At 57.2% G+C, this 21099-nt stretch overlaps 1 protein-coding gene across 1 annotated transcript; it reads left to right on the plus strand.

Annotated features, from left to right (window-relative positions):
- The first annotated feature begins 739 nt into the window (after positions 1-739).
- On the plus strand, positions 740-20706 carry LOC119841433 (AFG3-like protein 1). Its single transcript, XM_038368876.2, is given in 18 exon segments — positions 740-821; positions 824-1020; positions 1765-1852; positions 3104-3172; positions 3656-3762; positions 5654-5803; positions 7419-7487; positions 7842-7966; positions 8071-8341; positions 9322-9459; positions 11234-11387; positions 11805-11912; positions 12828-12953; positions 14056-14166; positions 15424-15539; positions 16073-16273; positions 16396-16590; positions 16891-20706. Coding segments are annotated over 18 exon segments (2499 nt in total). The 5' UTR covers positions 740-754; the 3' UTR covers positions 17098-20706.
- The last annotated feature ends 393 nt before the right edge of the window (positions 20707-21099 follow it).

Here is a 21099-nt window from a genome sequence, read left to right on the forward strand (position 1 = left end):
ACAGGTGGGGTGAGCCTAGGACCCTGCAGCTACATGGTTAGTTTTAGCAGAAATGGAAGCTCAGTTCTCTCTCTGGGTGCTAGTCACACTGTCCCTTTGCAAGGAAGCTGGGGGGTGCTCCAGGAGCTAGCTGGGGTCTGTCTCCACATGCTGCAATCCCCCCACCCCATGCAGTGCAGACAGAGGGGGTAGGAGCTAGCTGGGGTCTGTCTCCACATGCTGCAATCCCCCCACCCCATGCAGTGCAGACATGGGGGGTAGGAGCTAGCTGGGGTCTGTCTCCACATGCTGCAATCCCCCCACCCCATGCAGTACAGACATGGGGGGTAGGAGCTAGCTGGGGTCTGTCTCCACATGCTGCAATCTCCCCACCCCATGCAGTGCAGACAGAGGGGGTAGGAGCTAGCTGGGGTCTGTCTCCACATGCTGCAATCCCCCCACCCCATGCAGTGCAGACATGGGGGGTAGGAGCTAACTGGGGTTTGTCTCCACATGCTACAATCCCCCCACCCCATGCAGTGCAGACAGAGGGGGTAGGAGCTAGCTGGGGTCTGTCTCCACATGCTGCAATCTCCCCACCCCATGCAGTGCAGACAGAGGGGGTAGGAGCTAGCTGGGGTCTGTCTCCACATGCTGCAATCCCCCCACCCCATGCAGTGCAGACATGCGAGGCGGAGGAATCCATTGTCCCTGCGCTGGGAGTACGCTCTGGGCAGGCCGGAACCAAAGGCCCCAGCGCTCGTCCCTACCCGGAATGTCTTGCCGGGCCCCCCGGGGCGCCTTTCCTGTCCCTCCCCCGGCGTCAGTTGCTTCCGGCCCAGGACGAGGGGCAAGGCGCATGTGCACACAGGCTTCGCGGGAGTGAACTCTGCGCATGCGCGTCAAGGCGCGGCGAACCCGTGGGGAATGGCTCGTCGGCTCGCGTCGGGGACTCTGGTGCCGCCTCTCGCTGCCCTGTGGCGAGGGGGCTGCCGGACGCACACAGGGGCTGGGCTCAGGGAGCTGGCACCGATCCGGCAGGTGAGAGGCGACGGTTTCTTTTCCGGCACTGTCGTAAAACGTACGGCTCCGTATGCCTGTGCAACGGCGCTAACCGTCGCCCCGATGATGTCATCGGAGCGCGCCCGGCGCGGTGATGACGTCACTATGGCTGGAGAGAAGCGCTCCTCAGGGGGCGTGGTCTGGTTGTTAGAACGAGGCTGTGGGTGGGAGAGGTACACAGCTGTGAACGATGCGAACGTCCCGCCCCTTGCGCCCTCTGCCCTCCCTCCCCCCATCGCGGTGCTCTGGGGGCAGGGCCCGGCCTCTCCTGCCCCTCCCGGGATGCTCCGAGTTCTTCAGCTGCCCACAGAGCCCCCCAGGCTTGGCACCCCCACCCCCAGCGCTAGCTGCATGGACACCAGGCCCGTCCTCTGCCAGCCCGGGCACCGAGGCAAGGCCTAGTTCAGTGCCCAGTCTCCTGGGCCCTGCCAGAGCCGGCGCCGAGGGGCTAAGTCAGGGTCCAGCTGAGGAACACTGCATGCAGGACTGGGGAGGTGGGACGAGGGTTGCTTTGTGCCTCCTGGCGTGCTGGGTCTGCATGGCTCCTACTGTCAGTTAGAGCAGCCTCGGCGCTGCTCTAGCTTATGTGTGGGCTGCCTGCGGTCCCAGAAGGTAGTTGGAGCACCGTAGCACTCTGATCATTCTGCGGGGTGCCTGCCCCCGGAGAGCCAGTACAGTCCTGTGTCAATGGTGTACGTGAGACTACTCTTTTTTCTGTTCTAGTGGCTCAAGGGGATCCGCACCCTGCAGCAGGACTATCCAGAGAGCATAGCATCCTCTTGGCAATGGCTCTGCTCAAAACCACCCAAAGGTATGTGTCTTTAGCAAGACTATTTGTAGGACCTTTTACTTCACTAGCTTTCTTAGTGTAGCTGTGGTTGGCAGAGGGATATAGACCTTAAACAAGGAGAGAGCAAATGCAAGCCCTGAGCGAAAGGGGCTTGGGAATGGATTGTAGAACAACACTGCACACAGAAGGTGGGCTGCTGCTACAGGTCTAAGGATCATTAAAGATCTAAAACAATGGGGAACAGAAGATCTGGCTGAACTCCTTGGGTCAGGTATCGATTTTTTTATTCTGTGTTTGTACTTTGTCTGGCCGCATGGGGTCCTGGGCCGTGATTAGGGCTCCCAGGTGCTACCATAATATATCTAATAGTGTACATCGCTTGGCAGGCCCTGGGCCTATTATTACTATTATTATTATTAATAGCCCCCTAGTGATGTTAAAGGGATGTCATCAGCTTAAAAATCACACTTCTGTTTAAGGGTAGGGTTTTTTTAATGTGTGTTTTGGGTAACAGCTGAGGTTCATGTGGCTATAAATCCAGGTAAATTGGCAGGGGGACTCGGGCAGGCCCCAAACCTCACTGTAACTCACTCTCTGCAACTGCCTAGATTCAAGCTGCTCATGGCCCTTTGATAAGCATTGTGTTGCAGGGCTCTTGCCTGCTGCCCTAATCTATATCCCCACAAAATCACCTCAAACCTGAATGTTGGGGCACCTTTTCTCCAGAACTCCCCTGTGCAGTGGGATAGTCGAAGTTAACCGATGTGAGCCGAGTGAGTCCTTCTCCTGGCTTAGTCTGCATTCAGCCTTTGAGCCAGAGATCAGGGTGTGTTGTCTGTAGACTTTCAAAGAGTGCAATGCAAGGCATTCCTCTGTGCAGAGACCTTCCCTCTACGGAGGCAGCAACATACTAGCTAGCAGGTGTTTCTTCCTTCCCTTGGATCGATCTGTCCAAGTTAGATCCCAGAAGCAGAGATCTTCTTTCTTGGACAATGCTGTTTGGTAAATAAATGTAAAACTACGTGCTCTACGTGGTATTGACTATTGTAACCTCCTTCTCTCCAGTTGTGTAGATACTAATCTGCCCCCTGCAGTCCATTCAGAAGGCTGTCATCAAAATCATTTCCCCTCACCTTTTGGTTTTGGTTTAGTGTCTTCCTGGTTTGCCCAGAATCTTTCCCCTATAAAGAGAGGGGGCTCTTTGACTGGACAGTGTCTGTCCAGTGTCCCTGTACCTTTAAATAACCAAAACACAATCACTTTTTCTTTAAGGCTTTGAGAAGTATTTTAAGAAGAATGGAAGAAGTTCCGGCCCAGCAGAGGATGGTCATGAGACTAAAGGTAAACAGTCCTAAATCCTCCAGGACTGGTCCTTAGGTTTTCTAAAGATGCTCAGGAGTGGGAGTTTTAGTGAGGGCCTGGATAGTGATTGCTACAATGTGGATGTGTGTAAAATACTCGCATAGTCCATGACCATGAGTCATATGTTTCCCCACCACCACTTCTCTGAGAATTCAGCCCTTGTCTTGACACCCAACTCTCTCTATTCTAGTCCTGCCCACCTCCATAGGATCTGCTGATGCACCTCAATTTAGATCTGTAAAATCCCCATTGCTCTGTAGGTTTCTGAGTACAATTGGCTTTATCTCGCTTGCTCTGTCAACCTCTTTTTAAATACTGTTTTCATTAGACCTTCCAAACAGGGCTGGCTTATTTAATAAATGGGCTGTCTGTTCGTCCTGTGAACGGGATGAGGAAATTGGGCTTCTTTATGTTTCTTCTCAAAGCCCATTGTCTGTCTTAATGCACCTTTCTTTTCCCTAGGCCTCCCTGATCCAAAAGATCTCGGTCATGGGAGAGATGGCAGAGGAGGTGGTGGCAAGAGAGGAGGGAAGAAGGAGGATTCTGGGTGGTGGAGGCGCATGTGGAAGGTTTGAAGCTTTGTTACGGGGGCAATGACAGTTAAGGTTCCAGAAGGATTATGTCCCTTTGTTCATTCCGAAAATCAGTCTCAGTCCCCACAGGGTTCATCACCCTGTCTCTTCAGGGGCAGACTGAATTGCCTGGAAAGTCCCATGTAAATCTCTTCATTAGTTTAGTGGTTCAAGTGACTCCCTGTTTGCAGTGTAAATCTGCTGTCTGGCTCTTCCTTCAGATCGCTCCAGCGTAATGTTCACCACAGTCACTCACCATAACCGTCACTTTGGACCCTGTGTCAGAAACGTTTCTGTTTGTGCCCCAGCAGCAGCCATGGGAATACAATATCCATTGCAAGCTGCAGATATAATATTCCACAGCAAAGCACATACAGGGCTGCCGTGGCCAGGGCTTAGTTGGAATGGGGGCAGGGAAGGGGTGGGGCCTCATAGAAGGGGTGGAGTGGGGGCAGGGCCAGGGCAGCGGGAGGCAGGTGGTTGGTGGTGCAGCCCTCGGGCCAATGTACTAGTCCTCATGTGGCCCTCTTGGTCATTTGAGTTTGAGACCCCTGATGTAAAGATTTTCCTGCCAGTCAGACTCACTGCTCCTTGTGTGGGTTTGGTTTTTAAAAAATAGGAAATTCCTAAACACAGACTTAATTAACTCAGGGTTAAGGAAGCTGAAATCGCTGTATAATCCTTAGGTACCATGCCTACCTATAGCATTGCCTACCTATAGCATTGCCACTCAAAATACCCAAGCACTGAAGAGACAGGAAATGAGCGACTGCAGGAAATGTTCCCTTGGCTAAGGACAGTATCCATGTGAAAACTCTACAAATGCCAGGGGGAACCTTAGTGCTGACCCACAGCCCAGACTCACAAGTGAGGGACGTTTGGATTGAAAGAGTTCTTTAGCCTGTCCCATAGGGCAGGGCGAAGGTGGTGGTTGGAATGTGCAGGGTGAACTTTCCCCTCAGGACAGTGGTGAATTGATAGAATATTGACATGAACGATCTGAACTAGTAATTTCCTGTTGCTAATACGTGGGTATTTTAATGGCAGTGCTGTAGTTAGATATGTGACAGAAGTCACTAATTGCATCGGCTTCCTTCTTTCAGAGTCGTTGGAGTTTCCTGTGAGGGTTACAAACCTGGATTATAAATCCTTTTGCTTTTTGCCTAAAGTAACTAAAAACGGTGCAGAATTTCTCTGTTGGAAGGAGCTCTGCTTGCCAGGATCTAGGTGTAGTTTTTCTTTCAGGATTAACATTAGCTCTGTGAGACGGTGGGGTGGGGGGCTACCTTGGAAAGGAGGCATGAATAAAACTATGTGACACGCAGCCCAGAGCCAGAGGTGTGGCTAGTGAAGACTGTGTGTTCCTTCTTGGTCGGGTGGCCAAGGCATCCTGGACCTGTACTCTGCAGGCCACACCTCCACGTTCGAGGTGCGAATGGTTGGTGTTTCCTGTGGGTTGGTTGGGCAGCACCTCAGATCAGAGCTCAGGCTGCCAGCGTGTCCCTTCTCAGGCAGAGTCTGGGGGCGCAGGCCCAACTGCACCCTGGTGCACAAGTGCAGGCATTGACTCTAGTCTGATGCACTGGGCTCCAGCTCTACATGTGAGCACTCAGCATGGACAGGCTCCGCGTTCGGAGATCAGGGTGGGGCTGCAGCACAGATGCACTGGCTATTTCTTCACAATTAGAGCAATTGTGCACCCCTTTCGAACCTGGTGTGCCAGCAGCCTGCTCTGAATCGTTCAGCAGCACTGTGGGGCTGGCTGTCAGGACAGGGGGCAGCAAGGAACTGACAGTTGCTCCCAGGCTAATTCTGAATGCTGGATGTTTATTTCCCGGTTGGAATCAGGCTGCTGACTTTTAGTGTTCTTTCCTTTCCTCCACCCCAGGGAGAGTTCCCCTGGGATGACAAGAACTTCGGCTACCTGGCTGTCATGGGGGCAGGCGCTGCCGTGGGATTCCTCTATTTTTTTTGGCGAGATCCTGGCAGAGAAATCAACTGGAAGCATTTTGTCCATTACTACTTGGCTAGAGGATTGGTGAGGAAATTGGCTCTCTCCTGGCTCATTGTGCACGGTTTTCCCATTTGTCCACTTGTTACTAGCACGGTGCTTGGGCTACCAAGTCACCTCTGAATCCTGCTGTCTTTAGGCTGGGGGAAACCACCCCCAGAGGGTCTCTGGAAAGCAGTGACTATTCAGGCACCATTCTGAGGCTGGAGTCGGGGCAACTTCTGTTTTGATCAGGGAGAGCCCCGTTATCAGAGCATGGGCACCCCTTTACCCCCATTCCTCACTTCCTGCCAATTGTTCCCAGAGGACTGGGTGTTACACATCAAATGATCCTGTGTGAGGGCTCCCACACTAGCCGTGGGCTGCCCTTTATCTCTAGCATGTAACTTGCAAGGCCTTGTGTGCCCTGTGCCAACTGCCTCTAAATCCTGGGGCAAGGTCCCTAGGTTCTGCAGCAGCTTCATATAACTAGAGGGGAGGGATGTATTGCGTTAATAATGCAGTTCCTGCCAGAGCCTCTGTTGTTTTATTTTGATTTTGTCTATTTTATGCTGTCTCCAAAATTTCAGTTTTCAGTGTGGCACAAGTTACCATCTTTAGGATTCAGAGTTAACACCTCATTAATAATGGGGCGGTTTCAACTTCCAAGTCGTTGTTTTAGGTTTTCTGCAGAGTCATGCAAGCATCTCTGTGTCCATTTATGCTTGGTTCATGTTGTCCAGTGTTTCAACACAACTATGAGGTCTGGAAGGGTGTCAGTGTCTCCATGTGTCTGTCTAAGGAGGCAGAGATTCTGAGCTCACTTCTCCCATCTGTTCTTATCAGGAGAGCCCCAGAACACTCCTGGCCATCAGTGCTCTGCGCTGGCCACCAAGTACATCGGAATATTGGGGGCTTCTGGGTTGTTGTGTGCATCCTGTGGAGCCTACCTTAAAGCTAGCGTATTATGTGAACAGACACCCCCCCCCAATTGTTCCCTGGAGACTGGCTCTGTGCCCTGCTTTCTCGGGCCCCAGTAATTATGGGAAGCCCCAGGTAGGGGCTCTCTCTCTCAGTAAGGTGGCACGTGGAGACTTCCCCAGACCTGTGTCCTGGTGCTGCTCTGCTGTTGGGCTGGGAGCCCCTCACCATACTTGCATAACTGCCCTTGCTGCCCGCTCCCCACAGTGCTGATGCCATTCGGCTGGTCCCGGCTGAGGCGCTATTGGGATTGCTGCTGGATGGACAACGTTCAGAGTTTGTCATAGCTGGGGGGATGAGGGTGGCCTGAGCCTATCACAGGGGCTCTGCCATCCGGGGAGCGTAGACAGGCTTTCATTGCGCCCTCCCCTTTCCGATGGGGTTGGGTTAAAAGGACTGTTGCCTGTGGCTGCCAGCTCCCCCAGGGTGTCTAGTAATTACTCCCGGGAGAGCAGCTGCCCCTTTACAAACAAGGTCTGTACCGCCAGGGTGGGGAATGGGCGGTGCGATTGGGGGGGCTGGCTCACCGGGGCGGGCGATGGGGATGGGCGGTGCAATCGGGGTCTGGCTCGCCGGGGTGGGGGATGGGCGGTGCCATCGGGGTCTGGCTCGCCGGGGTGGGGGATGGGGCTAGGGAGGGGCTGTCTCATCGTCTGCCTGTCTGTCTCTCTGTCTGTCTTAGGTGGACCGTCTGGAAGTGGTGAACAAACAGTTTGTGCGCGTGGTCCTCGTGCCGGGTGTGACCTCGGAGGTAATGGGATTATTTCCTAGGTGTGGGGGAGGAGGGGTCTCAGCACACAAAGAACTCGGGGAGGAAAGCCCCCAGGTTAGCATGCCCTGTACAGAGCCCCACGGCACAAGCCGGGCTGTGGGGCCACAGATCATCCCTGCCCTCAGAGTGGAGGCAGTGCGCGCTCTGCACATTGCTGTTGTGCCCAGGGAGGGTGGAGAGGCCTCTGATAGCTCTGTGAGTACAGCAGGCAGGGGGCAGCGCTTGGTCCTGCTGGTGGCTTGTTTGGCCCAGCCGGGGATCCTGCCCATGGGTGGGGGGGCGGAGGCCGATGCAGTGACTGACTGGCTCCGGGTCTGTCCCTGGTCCCTGCAGGGGTATGTCTGGTTTAACATCGGAAGCGTCGATGCCTTTGAACGGAACCTGGAGACTGCCCAGCTGGAGCTGGGAATGGAAGGTGCTCAGCGGGTCGCAGTGATTTACACCACGGAGAGTGACGGGTGAGTGCCAGCCGGGGGAGCGGCTCATGCCCGTGCTGGCTGTGGGTGCTCTGCTGCACCATTGCTGCTGTGTGACGGTGGCTTGTGCTTCTCTCCCCTCCCAGCACATTCCTCATGAGCATGGTGCCCACTCTGCTGCTGGTTGGCTTCCTTCTGTTCACTCTGAGACGCGGGCCAACGGGAGCCGGGCGCGGAGGACGAGGGGGTGGGCTCTTCAGCGTTGGCGAGACCACAGCCAAGATCCTGAAAGACAACGTCGACGTGCAGTTCCGAGACGTGGCCGGCTGCGAGGAAGCCAAGATGGAGATCATGGAGTTCGTGAACTTCCTGAAAAACCCCAAACAATACCAGGACCTGGGTGCCAAGATCCCAAAGGTGCCGTCTCAGGGAGGGGCTGAGCAGTTGGAGCGCTGTCCTGGGGGCTCCAAGAGGTCCAGGACTCTGAGCTCAGCTTTGTGACTAACGGAGAAAAGAGTGAGGAAAGGTGGGCCCAAGGAATGGCAGAGGGCAGCTTGTCCAGACCTGTGGCCTGTATCCCATGCCTGAGCCATGCTGAACAAGTAACTCAGCCTACAGATGGGTTCCCTTGTCGCAGATGGTGGGGAGTGTTTATCAGCAGGGGGCGGAGAGGGGGTGCTGTGAGTGTCTGGCACCACGAGGAGCACTGAAGCTTTCACAGCTGTGCAGCCGGGACACTCGGATTCACGGATGCCTGCCAGCCCGGCGCGGCGCTACACAGTGCTGGGCTGTGCAGTGCTGGTGCGTCTGGCACTTGTGGGTTTAGCCGCCTCTCTTTTCCCCTGGGATGTACGTTAGTTACCACAGGGACGATAATGCCATTGGTGTGGGCAGGGCTTAGTTGCACCTGTAAGTGCAGGGTAAGTGCCGGTGACGGTGCTGTTCTGAGACGTAGGAGGCACCAGGGGGTGCACAGCGCAAGGCGTGGGGGGGTGTGGCAGGGGATGTGTAGCAGGCCCCTGTGCACGCACATGGACACACTGTCTTAGCTTTCTTCCCTTGCTGGCCCTGAGAAGCCAGCTCAGAGCCTAATGACCCAGTTCCCCTCGGGCCCTGTGGCACGGCGCTGTCTGGTGATACTAGTTGCTGTGGAGCCCTATGTGCTAGCAGTGCTGGACTCTGCCGACACACTGCCAGGTCTCTCCCTGCGGGCCAGGCCTGTTACGAGTGATTCTAGCGGAGGCTGCTGGGAGGGAACCAGTCCCTAGACATGCCCTGGGGCACCAGGTGACAGGGCGCTTGGAGCAGCCTTGGCGGCATTGCTGCCAGCAGGGTTCTGACTGTCAGCCCTGCTGACGGTCCCACGCTAGCGCTGGTCTCTGTTGTCTCTGCTGCAGGGTGCTGTACTCACGGGCCTGCCAGGCACTGGGAAAACCCTCCTGGCCAAAGCAACGGCGGGAGAAGCCAACGTTCCCTTCATCTCGGTGAATGGCTCGGAGTTCCTGGAGATGTTTGTGGGTGTGGGGCCCGCCCGGGTAAGTCTGCGGCAGCGCAGCTCACGAGGGCTCCCCGGGGGAAGCGCAAGTCCCCTCTGCAGGGGTCATCTCTGGTGCTGGAGCTAGATGGTGGGGGAGGCTCCTAGCTGCCATGAGAGCCTGGGGGGCGTGGGTCTCCCTGGGTGGTGGCAGGACAGGAGGGCAGCTGGGCTCTAGCCTCTCTTCCAGTACTGGCTCTTTGTCTCCTGTCTGGGGCTGGGCAGGCAAGGGCTGGCTGGGTGCAGGGCTCCCACTTGCAGCAGCTGGGTGTCACGGAGTCCCTGGGTGATGCTCTGGAACTGCTCTCTACGAAGCCAGGCAGGACTCTGGGGAAGTCTCCTTTCTGGGAGTAGCCTGTCTGCAGGACACACAGCTCACCCGGCTGCCCCCTTCCTGGGTCTGACCTCGGAGCATTCACCATCCTCTGCCCCTCCGTGCGCTTCCCACAGCAAGTCCGCCCAGGCGGGGTCCTGGGGAAGCCAGAGGGTCCTGCCTCCCAACTCTGCTGTCAGACATGACTCTCAGCCAGCCAGTAAAACAGAGGTTTATTGGACAACAGGAACATGGTCTAACACAGAGCTTGTAGGTGCAGAGAACAGGACCCCTCAGCCGGGTCCATTTTGTGGGGGCAGTGAGCCAGACAACCGTGCCTGCACTTCACTCCATGTCCCCAGCCAGCCCCAAACTGAAACTCTCTCCATCCCCTCCTCCTCTGGGCTTTGTCCCTTTCCCAGGCCAGGAGGTCACTGGATTCCTTTGTTCTCCAACCCTTTAGCTCTCACCTTGCAGGGGGGAAGGGCCAGGCCATCAGTGGCCAGGAAACAGGGTGTAGGCCATTCTCTGTGTCCAGACCCCTGCACACACCTGCCCTCTAGGGCTCTGCAATGATCATACACCCTTCTCCCACCACCTAGAGACTTAAGAACTGCATAGGGGAAACTGAGGCACCCCACACTATTCAGAGGAAACATTAAGAACAGTCCCGCTTCGTCACATTGGGCCTGCTGGCAAGCGGGGGATGGGGAAGTGACGAGTAGGCTGCCCAAGCACACAGCACAGGAAGGAGGCACATTTTAGCCAGTGGAGCTGGCACTGGCGGTTCTGAGCAGGCCATGAAGGGATGGCTTGGGACTTTCCTCCCCCCTCCCCCAAGTGTAGCTGCTCCTACTGACCCATCGTCACCCCCTTGTGCAAGGCTGGCTCGAGGGTTGGGGGAGAAGATGTGTGCGCCATGGGGCATCTCTGAGTCCCATCCCACCAGCCTCCTGCTGCAGTGGAGAGCCCAGCAGTGTGGTCCTTTCAGCTCGAGCAATCCATTCCCACTGGTTCCATTCCCAAGGCTTTTTGCAAGGAGAAAGGAGTGTCGAGCAAAAGCTGGACCTGGCTCCTCCAGGTCCAGGGCAGCTGTGTTAGCCGCAGGCTCATGTGAGCCCCCTTGGCTCGTTGGTGCTTCGGGACAGTGCATGCATTGCACGGGCTGATGGGCCAGGGCTGCGGCAGGTCTCTTTGCAGGCCCGGCCTGGAGCCCCTGGGAGGGGTTAGCTTGGTGCTGTTGTCCTCCTTCCCTCTCGGCCCTGGCAGGAGCATCCCAAACCAGTCAGAGCCGTGCCTAGGGAGCCTCTGGATGCTCCGTCTCTGGGGACAATGGTGCGGAGAGGGTAACTGGCTCTGCAGAGGCCCTACTGAATCCCATCCCTGTGGAAAGGCAGTGGCCAGTGGAGGCCTGTCCAGAGCCTTGGAACCCCAGTGGACCCATTGTGTGTGGCTGTTTCAGGTTCGGGACATGTTTGCCTTGGCCCGCAAACATGCCCCCTGCATCCTGTTCATCGATGAGATTGACGCCGTCGGCCGGAAGCGGGGCCGGGGGAACTTCGGGGGGCAGAGCGAGCAGGAGAACACCCTGAACCAGCTGCTGGTCGAAATGGACGGTGAGTAAGATTAGGGTTGGAAGAGACCTCACGAGGTATCTAGTCCAACCCCCTGCTCCAAGCAGGACCGACCCCAACTAAAGCAGCCTGTGGCAGGGCATCAGGGCGCTCCTTAGAAACTCGCTGGTAATGCCCCAGCCCAGAGTGCTGGGTGCTCCCAGACATGGCAGGGTGAGGGGCGCTGCACGGCTGCTCAGAGCCTAGATAGTGACTTATGCTCAAAGCTAGTGAAAGCAGAAGGTCTGGCTTGAGCAGTGGAATCTGTCTGGCCTACTGGGCCCACACAGTGAGAAAGCTGTGAGCCCCTCACAGCCTGCTGGGCAGTCCAGGCCCTCCCAGTCTCCTGTGCATTTTGCTTGTTCCCTTCCCCCCTTGTCCTCTGCCGGTATCTGTGTGACCTCCTCCCACTCTGTTTAGGGTTCAACTCCAGCACCAACGTGGTGGTGCTCGCAGGAACAAATCGCCCAGACATTCTGGACCCTGCGCTGATGAGACCAGGGCGCTTTGACCGTCAGATTTACATTGGTAATGTCTGCCACGCCTAACCCAGGCAGCTTCAGGCTCTGCCCTCCTCCCTTGCTCCCCAGCCTAGACTTGATCATTAGCAGTAGAGAAAGATCATTAGCATCTTGCCCTACAGCTGCTAACGCTGCCTTCACAAAGCTGGGGACCAGCTGCTGAGCCACTGAGTGCGGGGTGGGGAGATCTGGTTCTCGCCTTGCCTGGCATGGGGAGCCTGCTGCCCCCTGGAGCAGATTGAATTTCCCCCAGCTTGGCTGGAAGTTGCAGGATCATCTGGCCTCTGTGTAAACATGAAGTTCAATGATAGTTGCAAGGAGTGGGGGGAGCCCAGTGGGGGTTAATATAAAACGGGCAGGGCTGGAAGCAAGACCAACCTGGCCTGGTAGATCCATTACTGCAGGCCCCTGTGGTGGGGTGTGCAAAATCCCAGTGCCAAAGGGGGTCATGAACAACACTGGTGCCATCTCAGCTCACACTGCATAGGGCTCTGGACAGCGGCTTGTGGGCCTGGGTGCTCTAGCTGTCCTCGGGGCATCATCATCACCGTTCTGTGCACCTTCAAGTCCCCCAGCCATTTCTGAACCATCCTGGCTGTGTGATGTTGCTGTGGGGCTGTTACGCAGTCCGTGGGGTCTCTGCAGTGATCTCTGTACGTTGTGTGACTGGAGGTGCTCTGGATACAGGCATCACTGTTCTGTCAGGGAAACAGGGACACTTCAGGGCGGCTGATTGTAAATAAAGATGGCTGTGAGTGTTCTCTTCCAACCTGAGGCAGAAAAGGCCCCTGAACTAGTGAGTCCAGTGTGGCAAGGATACGAGGTGGTGGGGGGAAGACGTTCCTGTGGAGAGCTTGTTTGGCAGTAGGAGCCCTGCATTATTCAGTTCTGAAACAGCCTCTCCGGCTCTGTTCTCATCCAGGTCCGCCTGATATCAAAGGCAGAGCATCCATCTTTAAGGTCCACCTGCGGCCCCTGAAACTGGAGGAAAGCATCAGCAGAGATGCCCTGGCTCGGAAGTTGGCTGCATGGACTCCAGGATTCACTGGTGTGTGGCAGGGAAATACCCAGTGGGAGGAGGCGTGGGGGAGGGAGCTGTAGCAATTGGCTGATCTGCTGTGAAACCGATCGGGGATGGGAGGACAGATGCCAAGGGGCTCTGGAAGTACCTAGACAGAGCAGCTGGGAGCCTCCTGCCGTTATGGACATGGTCATGAGCTGCACAGTAAATATTCACTGCAGGCTTCCAGCTCCAGCAGGGTTCAATACACGGTGAACTGGAGTCACTGTTTTCTTCTCTGTCTCTGCTGCAGAGGGCTGAGTTAGCACATCAGTGTGCTGCCCCCGTGGCAGAAGGCAGCCAGGCCTCGCCCTGTTCTGCAGGACGGCAGAGGGATCCCAGTGCTGCCTCACGTTCTCTCGGTCTCTGTCCCGTTTTGGCTGTGAATGGGACCTTCCCCAGTGGGGTGTGACATGTGCACACAGGCAAGAACGAGAATGCTGCGGTGCTGCTAGGCCAGAGGACTTGCCTCTACTATTCCTGAGCTGTGTTCGTATGCAGAGCGCCTCCCTCAGTCAGGTGTGCTTGGTGGGGGGTTCCACCTTCCTTGGAGCCTCAGGGATTGGAGCTGGGATACCTGAGCAGAGGGGCCTTGGTCTGCCTGGCCGGTCCTGCTGCTGAAATTGTGCTGTGGTGGGGCATTAGCCAAGGGGAGGGTAGCGGGAGCCTGTTAGCTGTGTGTGAATGGCGGGGGAGCGCAGCTCCACGGGCACCAGTGAGGCAGGGTGACTGAGGAGTCCAGCACCCTCCTCTGAGGGGACTTGGGGTGAAGCAGGAACCTCCCAGCAGGGGGTTCAGTCTAGTCCCAGCCCCGCAAAGCCCTACGTTCCAAGTGCCTCCTGTGCCCAGGAGCCCAAGTGCTGCACCGGCACTGGGTTCGCTGCTCGACACTCAGAGCCCTGGCAGCCTGGGCGATGCTGGTCAGCTCCTGTGGTGCCCCGTGCTGCAGAGGTAGCGCTCGCCCTGCTGGCCGTTTCTCGCTGTGACTGTCCCGAGCTGTGGCTGGGGGGCACTCGAGCTGCCTTGGCTTGTCTGGGCTCCTCACGCGTGCGTGGGGACTAGGCTGATGGCGTGGCCTTCCTGTCCATAGGTGCTGACATCTCCAACGTCTGCAACGAGGCTGCCTTGATTGCTGCTCGCCACTTGAATCCCTCTGTTGCTGAGAAGCACTTTGAGCAGGCCATCGAGAGAGTCATTGGGGGTGAGGCCAGCTCGGAGCTCTGCTGGGGGATGCGGCTACAGGGGGATTCTGGGAACCACGCGGGGTGTTGCTGGCTGCTGCAGCTTGCTTTAGCCCTGCGCACAGCCAGACAGCTCTGCTGCTAGAGCAGAGACTGACTCAGAAGGTTCGGGGCTTCTGCTGAGCCTGGCAGACGATGTGCTAGGCAACGTGGGGTTCTCCAGGGCCCTGGGGCTTAGCCCAGGCTCAGCTGGTGGTCGGGCCCTGCTCCCAGCTGAGAGGAAGGAAGAGTCTTAGGGAGATGCCCAGGCACCCCTCTTAGAGGGCGTAACTGTCGGGGACCCACCTCTGGTGCTGTCAGGAAGTCGACTCTGTGTCCCCTGTACTTGGCTTAGGGGTGATGCCCCCCCCAGCCTAGGAGCTAAGCTGAGCACACTCCTGCTAGCCTGGGAACGCAATGGGTGGGTCCCTGCAGGGTGAGGGTAGTGTCTGCAGAGCTTCCCAGGCATGGCACGAAGAGCCACGTGCTCCCTGGGGAGTCTCAGCCAAGCGGGGAAGAATCGTGGGCTGCAGCTGATGGAGGAGGCTGAGGCGCTAGAATGAAAAGCACCAAGTTTTCCCCAGGGGATGGAAAGCAGCAGGGCTGCTGAGCCGTGTGCAAACCTCAGTGTGGCCCCCCAGTCCTCTGCAACCTCAGCCTGCTGAGCTAACGGTCGTGCAGCTCCTGGGCCTGCAGTGGCTCGGAACAGCGATTCCAGCCATCCGCAACTTGGCCCAGCCCCGCAGAAGAGGTGCTCGAGAGAACTAACGTTCCGGGTCCCTTCCTGTGCTCTCCTCTTCCCGTCCTCCCACGCAGCCGGGGGTGTCCAGGGGTTCCTTGTCGTCCTCCTGTGGCCCCTTCAGTCAGCACAGCATCAACTTACCTCCCGGCAGTGCTGTGAGCTCCTAACCCCTGAGCTTGTGTTCTAGAAACCCACTGCAGAGAGCTGGCAGCTCCCATGGCCAGGCACATCCCTATAGGGGGGAAACGTGAGGGGCCAATGCCTCCCCCGAGCCTAAAGAGCAAGATGGGCCTCGGGAATCATCCCTAGCCAGCGAGCCAAGGCCGCAGGTGCTGTCCCTGGCTCGGAAAGGAGAGGAGTGGGGTTCTCCCTGCTGGGTGTTGTGGACACAGCTGGGTTTGTTTCACTGGGGCAGGAGGCTTTCTGGCTCTCAGCTATGGGGTCCTGGTACCTCTCTACCCATGACTGTCGCTGACTCTCCTGAACCTGTGTCCAGGTCTCGAGAAGAAGACCCAGGTTCTGCAGCCAAACGAGAGGACCACAGTGGCCTATCACGAAGCTGGGCATGCTGTGGTGGGGTGGTTCCTGGAGCATGCTGATCCCCTGCTAAAGGTTTGTGTCTAGCCTGCTCCCGCTTCCCAGTGGCAGCCTGATGGGGCTTTCCCATCGCTCTGGTCTCGAGCCTGGCAGATCTGGAACTTCACAACACGCCCTCCCCAAGCGTGACCGGCGAGGGGCTCGGGTCAGGATGAGAAGCCGGCAGCATGGATGGGCCCGCTCTGTTGACTGGATTATACCCTCAGGGCCAGACGGCTGTGGAGGCTGTTGAACATTTCTGTTCCAGTTGTGCCTCAGGCCACCCTCCCCTGGAGGAGAGCGCCCCTGGGTGCTGGGCACCACACAGGCAGCGTTCCGGACCCCTCCCTTGCACTGACCGTGTCAAGGGCATTAATTGTCTGCCAGGCTGTTCTGGGGTCTTAGGCCCCTTCTGGCTAGCTCTGGTGTCTCCGGATAAAAGCCAGGCTCAAGGGGTGCTCCCGCAGAGGAGGCAGGGGTGGCCCCAGCATTCCCTCTCGCAGGCAGATTTTAGAATCCCGGAGCCATGGCGGCGGGGCCAGTCTCACCAGGTGCCTCGTGTCTTGCAGGTGTCCATCATCCCCAGGGGCAAGGGGCTCGGCTACGCGCAGTACCTGCCCAAGGAGCAGTACCTGTACACCAAGGAGCAGCTGTTTGATCGCATGTGCATGATGCTGGGCGGCAGGGTGGCTGAGCAGCTGTTCTTTGGGCGCATCACCACGGGCGCTCAGGATGACTTGAGGAAGGTGACGCAGAGCGCCTACGCCCAGGTAATGCCCAGAGCCAGGAGCAGTGGCAGCACCGTGCTGCCAGGTGTCTCTGCCCGGGGGATGGGAACAGCTCTGCTCGTCCCCGTGGAGCTCGCCAGCTTAGCGGGGCTGCTCTCTTCCAGATCGTCCAGTTTGGGATGAGTGACAAGCTGGGCCAGGTCTCCTTTGACTTCCTGCAGCAGGGCGAGATGCTCACAGAGAAACCATACAGCGAGGCGACAGCCCAGCTGATAGACGAGGAGGTTCGAAGCCTCATCAACTCTGCGTACGAAAGAACCCTGGAGCTACTGACACGGTGTCACGACCAGGTGGAGAAGGTACGTGAACGGGCCCTGGTCCATGCCCCAGTGGGCGCCAGCCCAGGGGCCTCTGGTAGCCGGTTGCACTATCAGCAGCTGGAGGGTTAGCTCCTCCCACACTGGCATGGGACACTCTGATGGGAGGGAAGAGAGATGGTGGGTCTCTCTGTCACCCTGACACACAGCATGCTGGAGCTGCACACGGCATTTGCCTGTAGGGAAGTGTGCGACTTGCGGCAGGGAACATGTCCCTGCCTTCCCAGTGCAGAGGCGGGATGGCTGAGGAATTGGGCTGTGATGATTTTATTTTCCCCACAGGTAGGAAAGCGTCTCTTGGAGAAAGAAGTGCTGGAGAAAGTGGACATGGTTGAATTGCTGGGCCCCAGGCCCTTTGCAGAGAAATCCACCTATGAGGAGTTTGTAGATGGCACCGGGAGCTTGGACGAAGACACCTCCCTCCCAGAGGGCCTGAAGGACTGGAACTGCGAGAGAGATGAGGAGAGAGCACAGGAGAGCACCTCCTAGCAGTGAGAGCCGTGCCAGAGCTGCTGCCAGCCCTTGCCGCTGGGTGGGCCCCAGTCTCCAGGGATCCTTTCTGAGTGCATACTGCTGACACCGGACAGAGCCTTCCAGGAGGCCGGAGCAGGAGCGAGGCTGTCTGTAAATAGGAACAGCAGGCAAGGCCCCTGCACTGCCGTGGTAGGGCTGATGCACTGGCTTTCCCTCTGAAAGCTGTAGGTCCCGCCCTCTCCTCTCCTCTCCGCAGGGGCCAGCCTAGGGCCTGGCTGGCTGACACACTGGCTCCGGCCACACCCGGTCAGGATAAGTGCTCGTTCCTACTGGCCGGTACAGCAGCTGCTTTCTTGGTGCTCATGGCCCAGTCTCTGTGGGCCTGTTCAGTCTGTGCAGGGTGGATGGAGCGTGCTCCTGCCAGCATCCACCTCTCCCCAGCAGCTGTCCCAAAGCCAGCAACCCCAGGAGGGTGCTGGAAAGGACTCCCCAGCCATGAGGCGGAGGCTTGGAGCCCAGGCAAGCAGTAGGGTGAGCTGTCCAGGAGCCAGCTCTCCTCTGATTAGCGACTCTGTCTAGGATGGGGTTACCCTAGTGCTACCACAGCATCCTCCCCAACTGTAACACCCCCCCCCCCAGCACAGCCAGCCCTATATGAGGGAGGCCAAGGATCCCAGGGCATGTCCTATGGCTCCCTGGGGTGTTAAAAGAGCCAACGCCAAAGCGGAGGGGAGGGTGTGCAGATGGGGGAAGATCCTCCCCTGCGAGTTCCTGTCCTCAGTGCCTTCCATCCAGCCTTTGCAGGGTTGCAGCCGGGCTCCAGCAAAGTCCTGCTTTGCCTTTGTATCCCTGTCCATAAGCAGTGACTGAGCAAGGACAGAGGTCTAGGAGACGAGCCAGAACAAGTCCAAAGAGCCTTTCAGAGCCGCGGCCACATGCGCCTGGTAGAAAGAGCCTGCCTGTGGGCAGTCATTGCAGTGCTAGGCTGAGAAAGGACCCCCTTCGCCCAAGGCACCCGGCTCCAGGGGAGCCAAGAGCTCCTTGGAAATGGGCTAACAAAATGGTGCTAATTAAGTGACGCTGCTGTGGGCTCTGCTCCCTAGCCTGGCCCACCCGCCCTGTTGGATGTTGGCAGGAGTAACTCTGGCCCTGTAGGACTCGGTGAGTCATGGGGCAGTGTGGAGTGCTGGTAGTCAAGTTCCCCAGCTCTGACCCGTGTTCTGGGGGGGTTGTGACTGGCCATGTGAGTTCCTGGGGGCCTGGCAGCGGGTCTCTTGGTTTGGGGTGTCTTTATGACACCTATAGCCATGTATCAAAGCAGAATAGCTGTTGGCCCAGACATGCCTGGTGTGCCTCCAGTTCTCTCCTGGGCTAGATCCTCTCTCCTGGCGGGGCGTTCCTAGCTCAGGCCGATGGGGTGGAAAGGGAGGCCTAGCTTCTAAAAGCTGAGACGTGGATTCCTTCCTTGTGTCGAGCCTGTGCCCTGATAGGGCGTGGGCTTTGCCTGCCATGCCTGCTTTGCGTGCAGCCATGTTCAATGCAGGAGATAGACGTGGCCTGGGTGCGCCACTGCTCTGGCATGGTGGAGCTTTGTGCCATGGCAGTTAGCATGCAGCATCCCTGCAAAGGGCATTTCTCTGCCCAGCCCTCTGACCATGGGCTCCTGAGTGAGCAGCATTCATGCTGCAGGCCCCAGCCACTGGGGGCTGTGAGGGGAGGGGCATCTGCAGCCAAACCCAGACAACACCCCCAGTACAGTTCAGAAGGTGACGTTTTCGTGGTGGGAGGTAGCTTTGCAAATGGCCTGTGCCCCCCGGCAGGCTGGGCTTCCCTAGCGCCGGTGCCATGCTTCACTCCTGCCCCTCGGCCAGGAACACAACTGAAAGATTGCAGCACCTCTGCTGCTGGAGGAGGCCGCTCCAGCCAGGCCGCTGGATGGCAGACATGCTGCCTTCGAAGTACCTTCCCCTGCAGCCATCAGCGTTTAGCTTTGGAGTCCCTTTACTCCCATTTCACGAAGGCAAATGCAGACAGCATAACCCCTGATCTGTTACGCTGACATCCCCCTCTGCCTGGTATAGTCACTTCCCCTGGCCGCAGGGGAGTCAAGCTCAGCTATTCACCCCTGGGAGCATGTTCCAGCCTTCTTGGGTTTAGGAACTGCAGTCCATACTCCAGAGCCCGGTTCGCTCCTTGCCTCCAGGACCCACTGTCTGGGGGGCAGAGCTGGGCACATCTGTGTGGGGGTGGAGGGGAGCACTGACTCGGGCTGGTGCTATGGAGCTAAACCTACGAGTCTAGATGTGCCAGGCTCTGAAATGTAGCAAATGGCCTAGCAGAAATGCCCTCCTGGGGCTGGGCGACTGTTGCCAGTTCAGATACAGTAAGAAGCGCCTCTGCTGAATTTCCTCTGCAGGAGTGAGGCTGGCAAGCCAGCTGCTGTGCAGCCAGGAGCCTGTTGTTCCTTCTGTGGAGTGTAGGCCTGTTGCAGCAAGAACCCAGCCCAAGTGGCAGCAATGACTTGGTCTGGACAGGTATGAAGAATGCTTTGTGTGCTCCGTGTGGCTGCAACTTGCCCAAGGGTTATGGCTAGACTGAAACTTCAGTAGCCAGCCCTGGGCTGCACTGCCTCGTAATCAGTATTTGACTCCTAACACCTGGAGAGCACCAGGTGGGTCTTTCCTCCAAACACTGCAGACGCATGGTTTGGCTCAGCTGTGTTCTCCTGGAAGCATTTTGCATTTATGTCACCCTGATGGGTGTGCTCTGCTGGCTAAGCAGCTACTGTCAAATCTGTTTCCGCCCCTTGTCTGCTAGCTGTCCTCTGCGGTTCTCTGACATTTGTCGCTTCCAAAGCACAAGAAGCTGGTACCCTGCAGCTCTCCTCTGCCTAGTGCCTGCGGAAGAGGCCCTGGCTTACTCAGCAGAGCCGCCCACTCTTTGTTTGTTCCAAGTCAGATCTGCTGATTAGCGGTGAGAAAAGGCATTTACTGCTTTTTACTCCCGAAGGACCAGAACCCCATTGTGCTAGGCACAAAATTCAGTCTGTTACGCCACTGGAAGCAGCAGGCCTGTGCCAATGGCACAAAGGGCATCATGTGAAGGCAGGCGGAATTGCATGCCTGGTGTTAATGCACCCTGGAACCCCACCATTCCTGTGGCTGAGGAAGGGAAGAATCCTGCTTGATCAGATCGCAGGCTGAGTTTGGGGCACTGGCAGTTAGACAAATCAGATATTTGCTTGTAAATGGAGCCCTCTGAATTGGACTCATCACCCATAAACACGAGCTACTCTGCTGGAATCCCTTTGTGACATTGCCACGCCACTGCGGCTGTCCTGCCTTCCTTTCCAGCGGTGCCATGCAGGTAGGGAGCAAGGAGGGAAGGAGAAGATGGAGCTGACTATTATTATTATTTATAATGTATTTCTTTTCACATGGTGTAGCTGGCACAGCAGTGTGTGCTTGGGAGGGGGAGGGCAGCACAAAGGAAAACTAGCTTTGTCATTGTCTCCAGTGATCCAGCCACGTGTCCAGACCCCTTTACCGCTTTGATAACTACAGAGTTGTGATTTCTAATGCAGGGTGCCAAATAAACCCAACCCCACTGTGTGGTGAGGGATCATTCCCCATGTCAGCGCTTTCCTTTCTGCACAGGCCTGAGTGACTGGGACCCAAGCACATGTGACCAGCTGAATGGCTGCAGGTGACGAGCACAGCAGGTCCCAGGGCAGCACTGGAGCTGAGGCCCTGGTGAAGGGACTGGAATACCAGGGTTTGCAGGGCAAACTCCCTCCTGCCCCACCTCTGGCCAGTGCTTTAACCCTCTGCATAAAATGCCCAAATTAGGCATCAAATCCCATGTCCAACCAAGTGAGAGTTTACAGTTCTTGTTGAGGGGTCTGCCTGCCGCCTGCAACAGCCACTGCTTTTGACTCAAAGGAGCATTATCCCTGGAGAGGGGCTCTGAGGGGACTGACCCTTGGTGTGCAGAGGGGTGGGTGAGATGGACCTGAGA

Source organism: Dermochelys coriacea, chromosome 12 (genome assembly GCF_009764565.3).
Source record: "Dermochelys coriacea isolate rDerCor1 chromosome 12, rDerCor1.pri.v4, whole genome shotgun sequence".
Classification (NCBI taxonomy): Eukaryota; Metazoa; Chordata; order Testudines; family Dermochelyidae; genus Dermochelys; species Dermochelys coriacea.